Here is a 14,429-nt window from a genome sequence, read left to right on the forward strand (position 1 = left end):
AAAAGAAGATATTTTTTTTTAACAGAAGACCGTTAAAGAGGCCGTTATAATTGGTCTGGGCCCATTATAGCTAAAATCTGTAACATTTAAAGTCCAAACCACAAATCCATAAGGCCCATTAAGAAGGAAGACTGCTTAATCAAACGGCCCATACTAAAAACCTAACTATTTAGAAAACTTTCTTTTTCTCTCTCTTCTTCCCTTGCCCGCCCAGAAGATTCCAATTTCCCAAATTTTGATTTGAGAGCAAGTATTAGGGTTTTCTTTAACCTATATCTCTCCGATATCTGAAGAACTAAATATGTTCATTGGGCTTTCTCAACGGAACTGCTCATATAATATCATCGTACCTAGGTCTCCAATTCTTCATAGGAAAGAACCCGACAGAGAACATTCCGTTAAAGCAGAAGAAGCAAGGTTTTGTGTACATTCTACTATCTATAAATTATTTTTTTGAAAATAAACTATCTGTAGAATATTACTTGAAGATTTCTCCGATACGTTCTCTTCCAGGTCTTATTGATTCTCTGTTATTTATTATACACACTTCAAATTCAAATTGAAGCTACTTTTTTGATTGTTATACACAATGGGTGATTTTGATTGTCGAAAAATTCGGAATATATGCATTCTAGCTCACGTTGATCATGGAAAGACTACTCTTGCTGATCATCTAATTGCTTCCTATGGAGGCGGCGTGCTTCACCCTAAGCAAGCCGGTAGGCTTAGATTCATGGATTATCTTGATGAAGAACAGAGAAGGGCAATTACTATGAAGAGCTCTTCTATTGCCCTTCAATTCAAAGATCAATCCATAAACCTAATTGATTCCCCAGGGCACATGGATTTTTGTAGTGAGGTTTCTACTGCAGCTAGGTTAAGCGATGGGGCTTTGATCTTAGTTGATGCGATTGAGGGTGTTCATATTCAAACACACGCTGTTCTTCGTCAAGCATGGGTTGAGAAGCTTAGTCCGTGTTTGGTACTCAACAAGATTGATAGATTGATTTGTGAATGGAAGTTAAGTCCCATGGAGGCTTATACGAGATTGCTGAAGCTTGTTCACGAAGTAAATGGGATAATCAGTGGATATAAGTCTGAGAAATATCTGTCTGATGTTGATTCAATACTTGCAGCAACACCCTCTGGAGAGATTGGAGAAGAGAATGATGTTGAATTCATTGAAGACGATGAAGAAGATACATTTCAGCCACAAAAGGGTAATGTTGCTTTTGTTTGTGGATTAGATGGTTGGGGTTTCAGTCTTGGCCAATTTGCAGATTTCTATGCTTCTAAATTTGGTGCTAGTTCTTCTACTTTGCTGAAAGCTTTATGGGGACCAAAGTATTATAATGCCAAAACTAAGATGATCGTAGGTAAAAAGGGAATCACGGGCGGAAACAAATCTCGCCCTATGTTTGTTCAATTCGTGCTCGAGCCTCTTTGGCAGGTTTATCAGGCTGCTTTGGATACCGATGGTGATAAAACTGTGATTAATAAAGTTGTAAAGTCGTTTAATTTAACTGTTCCTCCTCGTGAGCTCGCTAACAAAGATCCTAAAGCCGTGCTTCAATCTGTCATGAGCCGGTGGCTTCCTTTATCAGACACGATTCTATCTATGGTGGTTAAGCATACACCCGATCCTATTTCTGCACAAACGTTTCGTATCTCGCGGTTACTCCCCAAAAGGGAGGTTTTGAGCAAAACCGTTGATGCTAGTGTTCTTTCTGAGGCAGAGCTCGTGAGAAGATCGGTGGAAACGTGCGACTCTTCCCCTGAAGCTCCTTGCGTGGTTTTCGTCTCCAAAATGTTTGCGGTTCCTTCAAAAATGGTCCCGCAGAGGGGCCCACACGACGAAGAAGAACCGGGAGATTCTGATGAAATTTTTCTCGCGTTTGCCAGGATTTTTTCTGGTGTTCTTCATTCGGGTCAGAGGATTTTCGTGCTTTCTGCTCTATACGACCCGTTGAAACCTGATTCGATTCAAAAGAATTTGCAGGAAGCCGTGTTGAATTCGATGTATTTGATGATGGGTCAGGGTTTGAGACCAGTTTCGTCCGCCAGAGCGGGAAATATTGTTGCGATCCGTGGCCTAGGGCAACATATTTTGAAAAGCGCGACCCTTTCATCCACGAGAAACTGCTGGCCTTTCTCGAGCATGATGTTTCAGGTTTCGCCGACTCTCAAAGTCGCCATTGAACCTTCAGATCCTGCGGATATGGGCGCCCTTTTAAAAGGGCTGAGGCTTTTGAACCGTGCAGATCCGTTTGTAGAGGTTACGGTTTCTTCGAGAGGTGAACACGTTTTATCAGCTGCGGGTGAGGTTCATCTCGAGAGATGTATAAAGGATTTGAAGGATCGGTTTGCGAAGATAAGCATGGAAGTTTCTCCGCCGCTCGTTTCTTACAAGGAGACGATCGAGGGAGAAACGTCTAACGAATACGTAGAAAAAACGACGCCGAATGGGCGATGTATGGTTCGTGTTCGGGTCGTGAAGCTTCCAGAAGCTCTCACGAAGGTGCTCGACGAAAGTTCAGATCTTCTTGGAGAAGTTATTGGAGGGAAACTTTATAAAAGTTCTGAAACAGATGTAGAAGGTCAAACCTCTGCGGAATCGTTGAAGAAACGAATTATGGATGCTGTGGAGAGTGGGTTAGATCTTAAACGAATCTGGGCAATGGGTCCTAGGCAAGTCGGAGCGAATATTCTCTTTACCCCGGATCCAACCGAAATTCAATCCAATTCGGATTCAAATTCTGTACTCGTTAGCGGTTTTCCTTCGGTATCGGAAAAGTTGGGTTTTCTAGACCGTGACCTGAATTCCTCCGATCTGTCTATTTACGAAGAAGAAGCGAAAAGACTTGAAAGTTGCCTCGTCTCCGGTTTTCAATTAGCTACAGCAGCCGGTCCGTTATGTGATGAGCCAATGTGGGGTTTAGGCTTTACGGTGGAGGCGTTTATTTCTCCCGATCAACAAACCGAAACCGAAGATTCACAACAACAGCAACAGTCTAATCAGTACGGTCTTTTCTCAGGACAAGTGATGACAGTTGTCAAGGAGGCTTGTAGGGCTGCAGTCCTTCAGAATAAGGCTCGTTTGGTTGAGGCGATGTATTTCTGCGAGCTGAACACTCCAACAGAGCACCTCGGGGCTATGTATGCTGTTCTGGCTAGGAGACGTGCTAGGGTTCTGAAGGAGGAAATGAATGAAGGGTCTCCTTTGTTTACAGTTCATGCTTACGTTCCTGTAGCGGAGAGCTTTGGATTCGCTGACGAGCTGAGGAGGTGGACTTCAGGGGCCTCAAGTGCGCTTCTGGTTCTTAGTCATTGGGAAGCTTTAAACGAAGATCCATTTTTCTTGCCCAAGACAGAAGAGGAGATTGAGGAATTTGGAGACGGGGCTAGCGTTTTGCATAATACTGCTAGAAAACTTATGGATGCTGTTAGACGAAGAAAAGGGTTGCCTGTTGAGGAAAAAGTTGTCCAACATGCTACTAAGCAACGGACTCTAGCTCGCAAAGTGTGAAGAGAAAAAGTTTTTTGTAGTGTTGTATTTTTTTTGTGTTATTGGGTTTGGAAATTTAAAGGGAGCAACTATTTTGGTCATATTTATGTTTTGCTAATTTATACTACAAGGTTTTGATTTAGTCATTGAATGTTTTAGTAGTTTATTTGGTTAAATCATAGATGGGCTAATTGATAATTTTACATGTTAAAGAAATTAGAGATCAAAGTTTGAACTAATTTGATAGGTTTTTGTATTCAAAATAATAGGAATCAAAAGTTTTTGGTTGAGTTCCCCCTAACCAAAAGTTCAAATAATGCCTAATGCCTTTTTTTGGTTGAAAAATAAAATAAAAGTTGGTTTCCTCGTAAATTATTCAAGTACAAGTCGTTTTGAAACCGATAATTTTGGGTCTCCAAATTTTGCCATGTCTAGTTAGTTTGTAGCCATTGGACAACCTGAGGAATGTAACATGATAAGGACCATTCGATCAACTTAAAATATGAGAAATAGAGCTGAACAAACTTAGAATATTATAATCATTCATCTAACACTTGATTACAACAAATATTTTAGATGTAATAAATGCACATGTTCAGAACAGTTAGAATGACAGTTGATGATGAATCTGATTCTTCTGAGAGTGAAGAAAAGGAAGATGAAACTGAAGTTGAAGAACAAGTTACAACATAATAATGTAATCATTCTTTACTGCAAATGAATGATTTTAACTCCATAACTGATGCCCTGGCATCATACAGACCTTCCAAGCACGAATTGCAGCTTCTTATTTCAACAAGTTTACTCATTTCCTCCATTGTTGTTCTCTTCTCCGCTTGCAACTCCTTTATCTTCTCCTCTTCCTCTTTCAGTTCTTCTTCCAACACCATTCTCTCTACTTCCTTCGTCTCTGCTTCAAGACAATGCCCAAAATACGAAACAATCATCTCTTCTCTTTGTTTCGCTCCCTCCGCATTCATTTCCAACAACATTTCTTTTTCATGGACAATTGTCTTCAGCTTCTCTTCCATCTCCTTCAATGTTTTCGATCCCTTTTCAATCTCTCTTTCAACAACCGCCATTTGATTCTCCACCTTTCTCACATTGTTTGATAATTCCTCTGTTTGCTTTCTCAGATTTCCAAGCTTGTCTCGCGTTTGCTTCATCTTCATCTGGAGTCTAGTCTTCTCCTCCTCTGATTTCAGCAATTCTGTAGCTTTACCACTAAACTGCCAGTTTCTTTGGTTCTCCAGATTGTCTATTTCAAACAGAACCTTTTCGTCTTCCCTTCTTCGATTCTCCTCCTCCATCTTCATTTTCAAATTCGGTAATAGATGATTCACGATCTCGCTTTCGGCTTCCTGATGCCTTTTCAAACTAGTTTCGATTTCATCCTTTCCAGCTTGAAGAAAGGCGAGTTCTTCCCTCTTACTGTTTACGAAAGAGGAGGCGGCGGTTACTCTGCTTATTCCTTGAACCTCTCTTTGTTCGAAATAGTAAATCGACGACGAGAAACTCGATGTTGAGCATTTTAGTGCTGTCAACTTTTTCAGGATGAGAGATCCTTTTTCCTGCATAGAGTTGCAGAGATGGTTATGGATTATAAATTCCTCTCCTTTGTTTCTAGCATTGTTTTCCGCCTGTTTGATTGCTTTCGATAAATTATCGGCTTTGATAACGTATTTCTCTAACGAACCGAACTGAGTTAGTGATTTCGCAGAATCTATGAGCTTCTGTTCTGCTGAATCAAGCTTCATCCTTACGAATTCCATGTCTTCCGAAACTTGAACAGTTACCAAATTTAACGGTTCCATCACTTCTGCTTCAATAATCTCATTTTCTACATCTAAACAAGCAGAATCAGTCTCCATCGGATCAAATTCAGGGCAATGTGTTCTTTGGTTCTCCTCTAAAGATAGAATGAGTCTTTTGAATTCATCGCAATCTTGCATTGCTTTCTCATAGAGTCCCATTAGTTTATCATTCTCTTCATGCATTTCCATCAGTTGTTGATTTAGATTTTCGACTTGCTTTGTCATCTCAGCTTGCTGCTTCTCCAAGCCAATAATTTCAACATTATGGTTGATTAGGTTGTTATCGTTCTTATTATTTCTGTAACTGCTTTCTGAAGCTGCGCGTTCGTATAAATCAATCAACTTGTTGTTGTCCTCTAATAACACTTTTAGCTTCATTCGCAACTCTTCGTTTTCTTTAGAAAGGACAATAGCAGTTTCATGGGCTTCTGCCTCCCTTTGGCTAGCTGCAGCAATTGCACTCACCATTGTTTGAAGCTCTATCTGAGGTTCTTCTGAATTTGCTGTAGTGGAGGATGTTATGAATTCTGCATTTTCTTTCTGTGATTTAGCTGATCTAAGCCCTTCCAGCTCTTCCATTATCTCTTTGACGTTTCTGTGAGGTAATTTAGTAATTATTATTAGTAATAACATTGCTTTATTAATAGAAGTATGAATTATAACAAAACAATTACCTTTGAAGTTTATCTTTCTCTTCGGTGCAGAAATTCAATCTCTTCCTTAATGCGTCCATTTCTGATTGATTCTGAATAGCCTGTATCAGAGAATTCTTCTGGTTTATTATTGGACCAAACAGGACGAAAGAACTTGGAAAGAATTTTTACACGAAGAAAACTATCACCTGCACCCTAAGGAACTCATTTTCCTCGTTTATTGAAGTTTGCCAAGATGATTCTTGCTCCTATTAGATAAAAAAAAAATGTACATGAATCTTTACTCAGTTTCTGATTAATGAATTTGCAAGGGCATGAAAGCTATAAAATACTATTTACGAGATATTCTTACCAGACCAGAGAGTAAGTTACCCTTGCCGTGAATGGAAGCAATTTCTGAACATCCTTTCTGTCATTCATTCATTTACATTAGAATTTAAAAGTTGTTTTTTTTAAGTATTAAGGAAATTGTAAAGACCTTAAGAATTAAGGGGTCTGATTCGTGCATAAGCTTCCAGTCAAGTGCTTCAAGCAGCTGTAAATTGAAATGTATAGTAAATACACAATAACATGCAAGAAGAAAGAACAGGTAAAGCTTATTTTGCAAAGATAAATTACAAAGTTAATGGAAAACCTTATTCTGCAATATCACAATCTGTTCGTTCATCCTCTCTCGCTCACCTTCTTCATAAAAGGACTTCAATCTGCTTTCATAAAATGGTCAGAAAGACTGTCGTTCTAGGAAATTAAGTTCCTAAATGAAATGTATGATCTATCTCCATTGGACCTATAATTCAATAAAGTATTGTTTGATGTAAAGGGTTCTTATCATCAACTAAATCATCAACCAAAATATAAAAGATATTTCAATCATTTAATTAATAACCCCAAATAATCCTACATCAAACAAGCTCTAACATCACATAATTATTTTCTTCCAAATTGGAGGGTTTTGCTTTCATACCAAAATTCTTCTTATGTTTGACCACAAAAGTTTGCATTTTGGTTTTTTGTATTGACTGCTATGAATAAACCATATGAATGACTTTACCTTCTGATTTCTTCTTTTAGCCTCAAATTTTCCATGGCAAATCTAGTCACTTCTTGGTTTCGGTCAACCTGAGAACGAAGGACTTCTATTTCTTTAAGGTGTTCCTCCTTTTCTTTCAAAAGATGTGTCTCAGCTGAAATCTTCCCAGAGGCAACTGCCTCCAGTCTCTTTATCTCAGCTTGGCGGAACCCCAGTCTCATTTTAAGACCTTGTATCTCATCTTCCCTACGTTTTGCCTAACTCAATGCAAAATAATATATAAATAAATATCCATTAAATTAACTGAATGACAGGCGTCCACCATAGTATCAACTGTGATTTTACCAATTGCTTAGATGCCTCATTTTCTGCAGCCATTGACTGTAAGGCAATTCCCTTATCTTTTTCTCTTCTGAAAGCGCCAACCAGGGCAACTTCATATTCTTTTCTCTGCACAAGGAAAAATGAATTACTATATGTAAATCCATGACTGTTTGTTTAGAGGGGGTGACATACTAGATAGGAAAAAATGAGAACATTCAGCCAATTAATTATGTGTTTGTTTTAATGTAATAGATACTTCACTATAATAATAAAAAAAGAACATAATTCAAACCTGGGACAATCTTTTGTCAGCCACAAGTGGACTAGATGAACTGTTAAGCCCTTCCCAGTTGAAGGCTCCAGGAGATCCTGGAAAGGATACTGCCAATGTTTCATTATCATCCTTCTCTGCTGCTCCATTTGTAAGGCCTCTTAGGCGAGAGACTTCTTTCTGGCATATAAAAGAGAATTTGGATAAGACAAAAATACAAATCATGTATCTTGTTAACACAAGGACTTTTTTTTTGCATTGATTGTTCTAACACTAAAAGTGCTTGCAAAGATCAATAGACAAGTTATATATCCCAACAATATGAAATCTCCAAATCTCTTCTAGCATGGAAGATATTGATGATATCAGATTATAATGTGATTTTTGTTACTTCAATTGGCATACAAATTATTTTCTGCATCATAATATAAATTACAGTGTAAGTTTTTATTCATTTTGGTATAAAGATTTTTTCTCCTCATATTATCTTTTGGATCATTGTGAATTGTGAAAACATAACAGATGTATATTTTTCCGGATAATGCAACATAAAAGAATTGATACCAAAACAGCGCAATATACCTTGAGTTGTTGAATCTGTGTCCGCATAGCAAGCACGTCACCTGATGCATCTTCATTGACAATGGCCTAAATATGTGTAATAGTTCAAATTAGCTCTACTGAAGTACCATGAAGAGGTGAATATATCCAAGCGGTTTTCATTTTATATAACTAATTCATACAGTAGATGTAAGTTCAGAAGGAAGTAGACAAATAATGAAATGAGCCTAGATGACTTATTAGTATGAGATATATCCAAGTTAGAATTCTAACATGATGTATCATTTATGTGGACATCAACAGTAAATAAATAAACAAAGAGATGACATACATGGTTCTTCATGAATTTAGCTCGTTGTGCAAACTTTAACGTGCTCAGTGTCTCCAGTGAGCAGCTGAAATAGGAGAACAAATATAAATAAGGAAAGCATGAAATATTTTAGTTTAATTTTCATGGAAATGTCATTCTCTGAATTAATACATACATTGAAAATACAAGACATTTTTCTACAATACACTCTTCCACCTCTCTCTCTCTCTCTCTCTCTCTCTCTCTCTCTCTCTTTCACTTTAATTTTAAAATGGTGTTATAGCATGATATTTGAAATGGTTTAATAGCAAGAGATTACTCAACTACTGGCTTCAATTGCTACTGTGGAAGTTACATTCAGAATGGAGTAACAAAAAGAAATTTGCTCTAAATAGTAAAGGCAGAAATTGAATAAGGTCTACTAATCTAAAAATCACTCACCAAACAGATGGACTAATATTTGCAATTATAGTTGTTTTGGAGTTCCCCCCTAAGGAATCCTGAAACACAATTACAACAAAGAGGATGTCAATTGTCACTAGCATTAAATAATACAAAATATTTGGGGTCCCAAATAAACTAGCATATGATTTTTCTACTTTCATTCATTCTCTAATAAAAACATTATTGAAGCAAATCTTATGCAGTCCCAACATAAGCATTCGACATAGCTGGATTCGCATAAAACATAAATATAAAATTGTTACTTAGCATGCTCCCTTCCAAAAAAATAATTGTTACTTAGCATGAATACAAGTTAATATCAAGGTATTTCAAGTTCTCTGAGGCTGGTTTGATGTGGGTTATTTGGGATTATTTCCATATAACCTACTATTCAATCTACTATCACATCATTCAAATCATCAACCAAAATACCCTCTTTTTGTCTAAACACTATTTATTCATTATATGTATATCCTCCTCCATCAAACAATCTTTTATGCCCTTAGTATCTTTTTCCTTACATATCCCGAATATTTATACCCTCCATCAAACAAGGCGATGGTTATTCAAATAACCCCAAATCAAACACAGCCTTAGATCCAATACACCCTTAGTAAGATAATAGTGTTGTTGATTACTGCAAATTTTGCTAAAGTATAATGTTAATATATATCACCCATATGCAATAACATCAAACTTCTAAATATATACCTGTAGCAAAAAGGTAAGTTTGGAATCACGGTAAGGGATGTGTTGTGACTTCCCGTTAGATACACTCACAAGGTTCATAATCACAAGTCTGCAATTTCGAGAAACAAACAACATATCAAGAATACAGGTGTAGACTGTATAACATGCCAACATCCAAAAGAGCTGATAGTCGGTAACTTGATTAACACTAAAATCATGGCGAAAAGGAGAGGAGAAATATACCCTAATGTAGAAAGTGACTTGTTTATATTTGTAGCTTCCTTTAGACGTTCGCCTTCAGCCCCAGAGGACTTTTGCCTGTCATGTAAAAAAGAAAATAAATGGTGTTAATCACATCACTAGCATGAGACCTGAAAAATACAAGCAAATGAATGTTGGTGATATTTAGCATAATATGTATTGGACTTTGGTAAAATTTAGTTGGTACGTAACATTGAAGATCGGAATATAAATGTCGTCCAACCAACCAAATTAAAAGAACCTATCCAATTTAGCTTAATTGTTTTAACAAGCTCTCATTCTTTATGGTGGTTTATCATATCTTGTCATCAAATGATTTCCCTCTTGTACCTTTCAGAACCAGCTAAGTCAACAAGATTGAGCCGAGCAAAACGATGATGAATTACACCTTGGGACTCCCACTGAAGATCAAAATAACAAAAGATGTGAACTTGAAAACCATTAGAACTTAGACAATTGGATACAAACTAGCAGAAAATATAACATGAAAAGGTTGGTCTTACTTGACTCTCAATGTTGCAAGTAAATACACTGTGAGAACGGCTACTTGCACGATTCATATTGGTTGCAGCAACCTTTCTGTTTGCAGACCCCTGAAATATGATAATGTCGAATCAAGTAGCAAGAAATACATCGAACGGAAGTTATGGTCAAATTTTGAATAAAACCAACAATCAAGAGATCATTGATTATTCGTTATGGTCAAAATTGGAACAGATTTAGGTTTATGATACTGTTTTCAGTTTTCTCAAACTATTTTATTATAAACAGGGCAAACTTTCAGCTTTAGGATTTGAAACAATGATGAAAAGTTGTATGGTAATCAAATGATACATAATGTGATACAGGAAAACGATGTAGTTTTGTAAGAATAGTACTTCTGATTATCCAATGGATAGATATGGAAGGAAACACATATTGAGAATCTTAAGAAGCTTGTTAAAATACGCGATTGCTGCCTTTTGAGTCAAACTAGGGAAAAAGTCTTAAATTGCCTGAAAATCAAATGATAAACATCACATGTATACCTGTAAAAGTTGCTGCATTACATCATTAGCACTTGTAACTGCCACTTCAGTTAGACTATCTACATAAACCCCCTTCTTGATGTCTTCTCTTATCTACAGAAATAAAACATTAAGACCCCCATGTTAGAGGTCTCAAACAAATATAGCAAATGCAAGACTCGCATAGAGAAACAAATACAGTTCATAGAGAAATACCTGCAAATTATTAGCATTTGGCTCTAAAAGATCAAGAATTTGTTCATTGTAGATCTCTAGAAAAGAACACTTGCAAGTGTATTTCAAATTTTCTTCTTGTCGGACTTCCTTTTCCTGTTCCAAGCACATCGATACCACATTTAAATCTTGCGAAAAGGGACCCATTTTTTTCTTAACAAGCGTAATAATTTTTTATGTTTACACAAGATTTTTTCCCTAGAAATAGCTTTCATAGCATCCCACCGCTATGACCCCCCACTTCAATCAAGGTGTTCTTAGTGATTGAACCTGAGATCTCAGACTCTTAATTCAGGACTTTACCACTTGAACTACTCTATGTGTTCTTAACAAACGTAATATTAAACTAAACAGAACATGCAAAGACTGAACAGGCAATTCCTTCTTCAGATCCTACCAAGTACCTCACATTTTCCTGATATCGAATGTAACTTATGCAACAACAGTTGCAAATAATGAGTTGGTTGGCAAATATATTTCCCTTAGCAGTTGAAAGCTCGACCAAATTTTTTTGGCCAGATTTAAGTTCTTAAAAGATTCTATTTGCGCTTGGCAATCAAAAACATCACATAACTGTCATAACATCCACTTTAGATACAATAACGTTAAACTGACCTTTTGTATTCTTGTGAATAAGTACTCAAACACTCTTGGTGTTATCCCACAATTGACATTATGCCTGCGAATTCCATTCTCAATGTCACCGAGCATTGTATGAGTCTTTCCGCTCCCAGTCTAAGATTGATGAACAAAATATTCAAAAAACAAGGTGTAAATTTACTGAAACAGTGGAACCTAAGAACACAATAATAGTAGTGGTGACTTAGAGACAGAAGGATGGAAGACATTACTTGGCCATAAGCAAACATGCAGCTGTTATATCCTCCTATACAGTTTTCCACCATTGGGACCCCAGCCACTTTAAACAGCATCTCCTAAATATTTGATTGAAATAAAAGCTCATGACATGATGATAAGGAGGTAAGTCTAACATTTATCAGTAAGTATACCTGGCTAACGTGTTCATCTGCTACAAGATCGAATGTGAACCGTGACTCAGGATGACCAGTCCAAGTTAATGTCTGGCAGCTGTCTTGTCTAACACATTTACTGTGTCCTTGTTGTGATATCTCTGAACTACTTAATGGACGTGTTCTTATTATCACCTACATATCGCCACATATATGAAATGTTTGAAAGAGAAACAAAACATGTTTTAAATACAAATTAGGTTAAGGAGATCCTACATTTCTCCTCAAATAACTCATTTCTTTCAATTGGCTTAATCAGTACAGAGTTTTCAGTTCATTCTCTAACACAACCACAGAATAAATCTAAATACCTGAATGTTGTGGTCTTTCCAGAACGAGGGATCTTCGGACAATTCAAATTTTTGGTTTGGCGGTGCGACAGAGTGATTATCCCTATGTGCGGTGTTGCGGATAGCAGAGATTTCAGACAAACTCTCCTTGGACGCTGACTTGAAGAGAAGCGGCGTACTTGGGACTGGTGGCATTGAGTCAGAAGATTGATCGTGGAATCTAAATCGACTTTTAACAGCGCTTGACATATCCGATAGAAAAGGCATTTCTTCGATTCAGTATTCACAGCCCTAGAACTAGAGAGAAACCAAGTTCAATTCAACTGTGCGCGTTGTTGCAAGTAGCAACTCCAATTCTGCTGCTGCTGAATCCAGAAAAAATAAATAGAGAGAGAAAGTTAACCAAGTTAACGCTAGTCGATCTAGAGTCGCGCTGCTTTGCCTAGAAATGAAGGAATTGGACGGTTCTAAGAGATTTAATCCAACGGTGGGGGAATCGTTAGGATTCAAAATCAGTGCCGTTTGAAGTTTGTAAACACTCACAATATTTTAAATTTTTGGAAAAGTAAATTACTCTATAGTCCTTCCTCCACTACCATTTAATTTAAAGAGACCTGTGATATATATCTTATAATATTTAAAGCATTAATCTTTTTTACTTTAAATTTTTTAATAAACAATAAAATCAATAAAATGACTTTTTTCTCTATTTTTTTTAAATATATTGAAATTGGCCTCTCTTGACTTTACTTGTTTAATAATGAGTGATAGGTGAAAGAATTTGAAGGAACAAATGACAAGTGACAATATAACTGACCCCGAGAAAATTTATTATTTTTTTTAGTGAATCAGATTATTTAAATATCATTCTCTCTCAAATTATTTTCCCTAAATTCTCTTTCCCGCTCGTTTTTCTTATTTAATGGACTCATCTACATTTACATGTATAAGAGTTTCATAGAACAGCTATATTTATTATTATTTGCTTACAATATTTGGAGTTGGAGATGATAGTGAAGTTGATTAAGAATGGGAGAGTTGCTTTCTAATGGTTGATGACTTAATCATTAGCAAATAATTTAGGAAAGGAAAGTTGTGTACTTACTTGTAATGTTTACATGTAAAATATTTAAATTAAAAAATAATCAATATCTCAAATATTATAAGATGAGATCTCACATATTTCCCAAATCATGAAAAATATTTGAAATAAGTATTTATTGATATCACTGCATTTATGTAAAAAAAAATTCAATAAATTTTTTTCATTAAAATAATAAAGAATAACAACAGTTCTCAACTTTTTTGATTATAAGTAACTAATCAAATTTAATTGTAAGGAAGAAAAAAAAAAGTTAACAATTTGGATTCTTATAATAAAAATAAATTCAATAAAGAGAAGGGACACTTTGATAGAAGATTTAATCAAATTAGCGTATATTCCGTGAATTTGCACGATTAATGATATAAAAATTGAGGAAAAAAATTACGGGAAAAATGTAATAGCATTTTTAATTTACTCTCACGTATATATCCAAATTAACCACATCTCTCGACTGGACAATCCGAACATTTTGAAAATTAAACACCATTATATATATATATATATTAGTTAGTTAAAAATTTGAACTTATATGGTTAAAACATCTCGCATTCATCAAATTTGGTGTTGAATTAAAAATATAAAGTCTTATTAGTCTAGTTGGTTAAAGGGTTGTACTTATTTTGTTATGTTGCGAGTGTAAAAAATACCTATAACATTTTTAATTTTATTTTTAACCGTTATAAGTTTATGAGCGGGTCAACCCACAACCCGATCTGAGTATTCATTTATTCTTACATATATATTCAAATTAACCACAACTCTCGACCCGATAATTTAGACACTTTAAAAATGAAGCATCATTTTATATATAGATATTGTAGATTTATAATGATTCAAACTCTTAACCGTTTTGATTCTTGTAAGTAAATTACTGTACAATCCCTTCTTCACACTAATTT

General features: G+C 35.9%; 2 protein-coding genes across 2 annotated transcripts; one reads left to right on the top strand and one right to left on the bottom strand.

The window, feature by feature from the left end:
- Nucleotides 1-216: 216 nt before the first annotated feature.
- On the top strand, nucleotides 217-3,649 carry LOC124924100 (elongation factor-like GTPase 1). The gene is made up of 2 exons (XM_047464161.1): nucleotides 217-417; nucleotides 514-3,649. The coding sequence occupies exon 2, from the start codon at nucleotides 590-592 to the stop codon at nucleotides 3,524-3,526; it is 2,937 nt and encodes a 978-aa protein (XP_047320117.1). The 5' UTR covers nucleotides 217-417; nucleotides 514-589; the 3' UTR covers nucleotides 3,527-3,649.
- Nucleotides 3,650-4,065: 416 nt separating this feature from the next.
- LOC124927467 (kinesin-like protein KIN-12E) lies at nucleotides 4,066-12,824 on the bottom strand. The gene is made up of 22 exons (XM_047467880.1): nucleotides 12,447-12,824; nucleotides 12,115-12,270; nucleotides 11,956-12,039; nucleotides 11,720-11,839; nucleotides 11,087-11,200; nucleotides 10,892-10,984; nucleotides 10,367-10,456; nucleotides 10,194-10,264; nucleotides 9,846-9,920; nucleotides 9,624-9,711; nucleotides 8,910-8,968; nucleotides 8,490-8,553; nucleotides 8,180-8,245; nucleotides 7,619-7,777; nucleotides 7,348-7,452; nucleotides 7,024-7,259; nucleotides 6,607-6,676; nucleotides 6,451-6,507; nucleotides 6,325-6,381; nucleotides 6,161-6,220; nucleotides 5,994-6,073; nucleotides 4,066-5,914 (listed from the first exon to the last, which is right to left on the bottom strand). Exons 1-22 carry the CDS (start codon nucleotides 12,690-12,692, stop codon nucleotides 4,207-4,209), a joined length of 3,858 nt encoding a protein of 1,285 aa, XP_047323836.1. The 5' UTR covers nucleotides 12,693-12,824; the 3' UTR covers nucleotides 4,066-4,206.
- Between the last annotated feature and the right edge of the window lie 1,605 nt (nucleotides 12,825-14,429).

The sequence above is a fragment of the Impatiens glandulifera genome, chromosome 2 (genome assembly GCF_907164915.1).
Source record: "Impatiens glandulifera chromosome 2, dImpGla2.1, whole genome shotgun sequence".
NCBI lineage: Eukaryota > Viridiplantae > Streptophyta > Magnoliopsida > Ericales > Balsaminaceae > Impatiens > Impatiens glandulifera.

Excerpts from the sequence above, each read along its gene's own strand:
- LOC124927467 (XM_047467880.1), bottom strand. The coding sequence starts at position 12,692 with ATGCCTTTTCTATCGGATATGTCAAGCGCTGTTAAAAGTCGATTTAGA. Across the intron at positions 8,554-8,909 it reads AATATTAGTCCATCTGTTTG|CTGCTCACTGGAGACACTGA; the intron begins GTGAGTGATTTT and ends CTCCTATTTCAG. Across the intron at positions 6,074-6,160 it reads ATGAGTTCCTTAGGGTGCAG|GCTATTCAGAATCAATCAGA; the intron begins GTGATAGTTTTC and ends TCTCTGATACAG.
- LOC124924100 (XM_047464161.1), top strand. The coding sequence starts at position 590 with ATGGGTGATTTTGATTGTCGAAAAATTCGGAATATATGCATTCTAGCT.